At 38.2% G+C, this 7108-nt stretch overlaps 1 protein-coding gene across 1 annotated transcript; it reads left to right on the forward strand.

Annotated features, from left to right (window-relative positions):
* The first annotated feature begins 3397 nt into the window (after positions 1-3397).
* Positions 3398-6318, forward strand: TMEM229A (transmembrane protein 229A). The gene has a single exon (XM_044088755.1). It carries the CDS (start codon positions 3554-3556, stop codon positions 4745-4747), a length of 1194 nt encoding a protein of 397 aa, XP_043944690.1. The 5' UTR covers positions 3398-3553; the 3' UTR covers positions 4748-6318.
* The last annotated feature ends 790 nt before the right edge of the window (positions 6319-7108 follow it).

A 7108-nucleotide genomic window follows, 5' to 3' on the forward strand; every position in this document is an offset into this window, starting at 1 on the left:
AGTAAAATAAAGTAACATAAGGAGGCAAGATAAAGTGAAGTTTAAAACAATGTAATGGTTAATGCAGGTTGCAATAACACAAACTGTGATATATAATTTTTTAAATATCCAAGAAATATCAGATCTATTAGTCCAGGAGGCATAGCAAGCTATGTTTAAAACAGAGCAACTACTTAACTTTTGACCCTAGGGAAAAACTTCCTTACTTTCAATCTTCTATAATCTCAACACACTCAAGCCATGATATGCAGCTAAATGGGATATAACCAAACTTTGGGAAATATTGTTTTGACATAGTGTTGATGTAATTGATGCAATCCCTAAGGCATCATGATTTATACCGTTCAGACCACATGTACACAACAAAGGAGCGATACAGCCTACATATGATTAGTGTGGTTAGTCAAAAAAAATGATCCCCGCTCTAAGAAATACGGCCTTTTTCTGGCAGGTCAGTTGCCTTCAGGCCTGCCCCCATACTGTGGTGACTGTGACACCTCAGCACTGGTCCAGTAATTAAGGAGCCTCAAACCACACCACTGGCAACAGTGGGGAACATACACACTGGGATGATGACTAGGACACACACAGTAAAATGCAATTTACCTTAAGAGCACACAGAGACCACAGTCGGTCTGTGGCTGGTTTCTCCCTCTTTCTCCAAATCCCCAATAACACTCCCCACTGGCACAACTATAGAGCTGAGTCCTTAGCCAGAGTTCCAAGCCAAGTCCTCCAACACTCTTTCTGTCCAACCAGTGCTACACACATACACACACACACACACACACACACACACACCTGGGAAAGGCTGGCACAGGTTTACTAGCTATGCCCCCTTCTGCCCAGACTGTACAGTAGTTATCATTGCCACCAGAACCCCTTATCAACTACTTTAAGGCCCTTAACAAAGGGTGTCCAATCCTACTGTGTAATGTTGCTATTAATTCAAATGGTAGTTTGACCAAGACCAAGGCTATTAGGAGTGTCCTGAGCAGTGTCACCAAATAGATATGCAAGTACAATAAGAGCTTAAATATGTCTCACAAATATCAGCCACAATGATAGGTTTAAATATATTTAATAATAAATAATAAAAGAACAAGAAATTACTCAGTAAATAATCACAGTAACTTCAGAGTTCAAAATTAAAACAATATTGCAGGACAGTCTCAAATAAATACAGAAAACATCTAAACTAATCTTTACTATATTCCTTACTGAATCTAGAAGAATTACTATACCCTATTACAGCAAGGCAAGTGTGGTGAATGGATCTTCTAGCTGATGTTGTCTGGTCAAAGACAGATACAAAATGCCCAGTCAGTAAATTAATAGCTCAAATATTGCTGTTGGGATACTTGCAGGATTACATCATTTTTGTGTATCCCAGGTGAACCCCCCCCCATTGCTAGAAACTGCCAGCATTTAGCATCTCCCTGTGAAAAATACATAGCCCTCAGATGTTTGCCAATGCAGGAAGACATAAAACAACAAAACACTTACAAAACAATGTAGAAAGCTTCCTAGTTTTAAATATCCTGTCTCTTTGCTGCACTAAAACTGAAAGATAATATCTCTTTTATGGCACAGTTATAAAACAATTTAATTTCAACTAATTTACTGAAGTTTTGCAAGTTAATCTTCTATATGCCAGTTCCCACTGTTAAAACATATATGTTTACACAATTACAATAGTTTATATACTTGTTTGTTCTTTTCAGTGGGGTACACTGTGGATACATCTTTAAGCTCAGTACTGTACAAACCCTTTTCACACAGACTTTTTTTTACCAACAGTTTGATATACACATAACATATACTTTATCCTACTGAATGAGGCAGGATTCAGCTGGGCAAATGTCAACTAAATGCAGAAAGTAGTAAGGTTTGTGGCAAAAATAAAGCTCTTACTTTGTCCCGGCCAAATAAAGTTCATTTAGGAGCACAGAAAACAGAACAGACAGAAATGCAGGTATAGGAGTGACTAAACAATGTCAGCTTGTGCATCCAGGGGAGGGATGTAACTATGTTCTACCATGAAAACATGATTTGGAAGAAGGCTCAGAAGTATGCTTGCCAGTTCAAATTCAGCCAAAGAGTACTACCACTCTAGCCACACATCAAGGATGAGTGGACGCATTCACTCAAGCTGGGCCCAGAACAGCAGGGCACTACACAACATTGTAAAAAATCCTAAACTAGATGATGACCAGCTTTTAGCCCCGTTGTAGGCCTTAAAGCCCAGATCTCAGAGAGGAACATAATTCCAAATATTGGAGACAAACAGAAAGACTATTTTACAAATGATATACAGTTTGCAGTTAAACATTTTAATGAGTTGTGAGACAGAAAAGATGAGTGCAGTGGTTTCTTATACTGTATATTCCCAAAGGTCTTTGCCAAAGTTAGCATTTTTGCATTAGCAGTTTGAAAGAACTAATAGAATTATTGTTATTTGAGTGAGATGCATAATAACTGAGTTTAATAAAAGGAAGTGCACCCATGTGAGCGACTAGTAAATCAGCATGTTAATGTTTGATATGTCTTGATAGTAGAGTAGAAGTGGGATCAGTAAATAGGGAGGGGCACCTTTTTCCATGTGGGATGAAGTTCTTCTTTCCCTAAAGGGTTCCCCATGTCCAAGTAGACAGAAGCTTAGATAATAAACAGGCTGATCTCAGCTGACCAGTGACTTTACTACTGAATTTATTTCACGTGCAGCTGGCCGGTGACTTTAGTACTGAATTTGTTTATTTCATGTGCAGTTGGCCAGTGACCTTAGTACTGAATTTGTTTATTTCATGTGTGACTTGTAAGGTTAGGAAAATGCAAATGATTGAATTGACATAAATTATCAGCTGTATAGTTTTTGAAAAAGAGGATATATGGCAAGCGTGTGACTCATTCTGGTAGTCTTTCAAAATATTACTGCATTGAGTTCAGTGAAATTAACATATGGCTGCTTCTGAAGTAAACAATGAGAGATGGCTAGCAGGCCATAGAGATGCATTTTCAGAAACAGCAACAGCGTATTTATCCAACATTACAGACTCATATGTGGAAAATCCAAGATGAGTAGATTTCTTAAGCAATGACATAAAATAGTTAACTGTACGTACTATTTTAAGTATACTTTTCTGGTAAGCATTGTTATATTATTTATTATCATTTACGTGGCACACTACTTTATTAAATGGATATTTCACTCTCACTGACTGTAAACTATTTTAATGGATTCCACAATCAAACATATTAAGATGCTACCTGGAGTTTAACTATTTTACAACAGATTCCATTCTTCTATTAAACTGAAAGAAAACAATAAAGGAAAAAGAAGAAAAGCTATCCCATACTGGCGTTGGCCCTTCCTGGATCACAGTTTGTACTGCAGTTCACACGTTATACCTGCCTTCATTCAACACCTGCCACTTGGGCTGGCTGTTTTGTTTAATTGCTGTCTGTCTTGACGTTTATGGAAACACAAATTTGCAAAGCAAACCTGCAGCAGTAGGTATGAGTAAGCTGTGGCACCCTGGTTAGGAGACGTCTGATGTGGGACGCTGCGTCTGGATTTGCAGACTGCACAGACCCAGGTACAGTCCATGTGACAGCAGCTAGCCGAGCAACTTGGACTAAATATGCAGGCCGGAGGGACAAACTGCCTGCCTTTCGTCTTACTCAGGAAACGGAGGAACAAGCTGGCCGTAATCTGGTGACCATGGCCAGCAGACGGCGGGACCCCCAGCGGATTTGTTCTCTGCACCGCCTTGGCCCGGGTGTACCCAGGAGAGTCCGTTTTAGGGAGCTGTCCAGTGCTGAATACCAAGGTAAAGCCATTCCGGCACTTCCGGTGTGGATGCGCCTGTATTTCTACGGGATGCATGGAATTACCGTGGATGTCCTGGTCTCGTCAATTCAACGTTTCCTGCACACCCCCGACCTGAAAATGCTGGGATTTTCCTCCCCTTACCTCTGCATTATTCACTCAGTGACCCATCTGGCGTTAGAAAAAATCTACCTACAAAAAAGGAATTTTCAGCAGCGCAATTTTGCTTTTAACTTTGTATTTTATCCTTCCGTGTACGTGGGGTTGCAGATTTTTGTCGGAAAGGCAATAGCCTGGTACGAACAAATTAAAAGCATTTCCTTATTTTACTTAGTCCTTCAGTATGCACTGGGCTTATACTATTCTCAAGTGTTCCTCAAGAAATTTCTGACCCTACAATACTACTGCTATGGAAAAGGCAGCCAGACGGCACTGCTGCAGAGGTCTTCCCAAGGGCTCCCTGACTTTATCCGGTTCATGTTCTTCGGTATGCATGGCTTTTTAGATGAGATTTTTTTCACTTCAATTTTTAACCTAGTTGAGAAATCTGATAGGACTTTAACTGGCCACACCTCTCTGTGGTCCTTCTTCATGTATGGCAGCTGCAGTTTTGTGGTGGAGAAACTGTATTTCCATCTGCATTACAAAAAGCGGTGGAATACCTGGAAACGGCTCCCCCTTTACATCATGTTCATCTACACCTGGGAATTCTCCTGGGGACTGGGGCTACGGCAGTACAATGCCTGCTCTTGGGATTACTCAGACTACCCCCTTAATTTTATGGGACTTATCACACTCATGTATTTGCCAGGGTGGATTCTGCTCAGTTGTTATCAAGATGCATTATACAATGTACTGTTACGCATTCACTGTGCCAAAGAGAAAAAGCAAAGGACAATGGTAAATGGTAAAATGTAACAAAACATGTAAACATATAACCTGCACACATTCCTAAATAACACCTTTGTAGATAGTTTGATAACTGGAAATGTTTATTGCGACTATATATGGTAAAACATTTTCACAGAGAAATGTCACTATTTTACTCTGATTAACGAGGTGACACTTGTACATACCATTTCAAATAGGCTGCATTCATGTATTTAAAATAATAATTTAAACATATGAACCTTTCCTTGTTTTAGATCAGTCTGCAAAGTGCAAAACTCGTTTACAAAAATAGCAAGCAGACTCAAATGCCCTGTTAATTTAAGTATAGTAGAAGCAAACAGACTGATGCTGAAGGTCATTCATTTACTTCTGATCCTCTTGTCATATTATTCTGGGTTTACTAATGTATACATTATCTATAGCATTCCCTAAAGAAACAGAAGCTGCCCAGTGGTAGAGTAGGGTTATACAATGTTATGATATAAAACGAATGAATTAAATAGATGCATCTTTTGTAGTATGGGGTTATGTAGACTGAAGCCAATAATAAGAGATGGTGTGAATAAGAAAATAAATGCTTTCTTAGCAGCACTGTCTGTAGACACAATAGGATCCAGGGATTGCTAATTGCATTATCTGTGAAGTGTAGCTGAAATCTGTGCAGCATATGATTTGGTGGTAGAATGCAGTACTGCAGTCTTCAAACACTACATTGTCTCAAATGTATGGTATGTGCATAATCTGTGTTAAAGCTGTCCTGTACACCAGAAAGTTAATTTATAATCCAGATATGCTAACTGCACATTTTTTTTAATTAGCTTTGAATTGGTCACAGAATGGCTGTGTAGAGATATGTATTCCAGAGTGGAAGAAAACTGAACAAAACTATTCATGTCGAGTAACAAAATGTGCTATATTTAGAAAGAAGGAAAGCAAAGACATTTGGTTTTTGAAATGAATGTCGTGTAGGTAAAATCCATGATGTGACAATGTCAGAACTTCGCTACTACTGTTTCTGGAATATGATGCGCGGATGGACAGTGGGATTTTTCAGGAAGATAAAGAACATTTTATCTAAACGTGAATGTGATGGTTATCTATAGAGATATGTAGCTACAACAAAGTAAAACTACAACACGAACAAATATTTACAAGTAAAACAATGGGTTGAAGGACCACAGATAACAATTATACTGAAAAGGGTCTTTTTATGTAGGAACATTGTAGCAATCTTCTTTAATGAATAACATTTTAATTGCATATAATTGAATAAATGCTCTGTATTTTTTAAATTTTGCAGAGCAACGCAGTTTTTTTCTTTCAAATAGCATGTTTTACTGGTACACGTTTTCTTTTACTGATGATTGTTATAGATATTCATTTTCATGACTGCATAATATATCAATATATGATTTGGACTATTCAGGATGAAATGGTTTATAGAAACAATTTACAATGCACTAAGCTCCAAAGTATTTTTCAATTCTGGTTCTGTTTTGACAATTAAAAGTTAAGATATATTTACACATTCATGTCCTTTCTTTGATAATCATTTAAGATATTATCTCAAAAATATCTGTTTCACTGATGTCACCTGCTTCACATCACCCAGCATCATTCCTTCCTCTTAGAATCATATTAAGCTGCCAAGTAAACCATAAGAGTGGAATTAAAACATACTGTAATGTTTTTTATAATTGAGTACTAAAAGCAAGTTTAGTCAGAGCAGGACTAATCCTGTTTTCTTACTACTGGATATAATTATAGTCTAGTGAGATTTATAATGCAGTGAAAACATGACATTGCAGTATGTTTTCATTTGCTGCTTTGTGGAACGTGCGCCTTTCTATAACTAGAGTGGACACAAGAAAACCCATTTTACATCCAAACTGCACAGTCTGAACTAAGAAGAGTCATTACCTGTAACGTTATACAGCCAGCAACATACACTATGGGCGTGTTTCATTACCTGTAACGTTATACAGCCAGCAATATGCACTATGGACGTGTTTCGTCATTACCTGTAACGTTATATAGCCAGCAGCATACACTATGGACGTGTTTCGTCATTACAGCCAGCAGCATACACATACAGCCAGCAACATACACTATGGATTACCTGTAATGTTATACAGCCAGCAACATACACTATGGACATGTTTCATTACCTGTAACGTTATACAGCCAGCAGCATACACTATGGACGTGTTTCATCATTACCTGTAACGTTATACAGCCAGCAACATACACTATGGACGTGTTTCGTCATTACCTGTAACGTTATACAGCCAGCAACATACACTATGGATGTGTTTCATCATTACCTGTAACGTTATACAGCCAGCAACATACACTATGGGCATGTTTCATCATTACCTGTAACGTTAT

This window comes from Protopterus annectens, chromosome 11.part0 (genome assembly GCF_019279795.1).
Source record: "Protopterus annectens isolate FY-2018-M chromosome 11.part0, PAN1.0, whole genome shotgun sequence".
In the NCBI taxonomy this organism is placed as follows: domain Eukaryota; kingdom Metazoa; phylum Chordata; order Ceratodontiformes; family Protopteridae; genus Protopterus; species Protopterus annectens.

Bases quoted from the DNA above. Each gene is read 5' to 3' on its own strand.
- TMEM229A (XM_044088755.1), top strand. From the start codon at position 3,554: ATGTGGGACGCTGCGTCTGGATTTGCAGACTGCACAGACCCAGGTACA.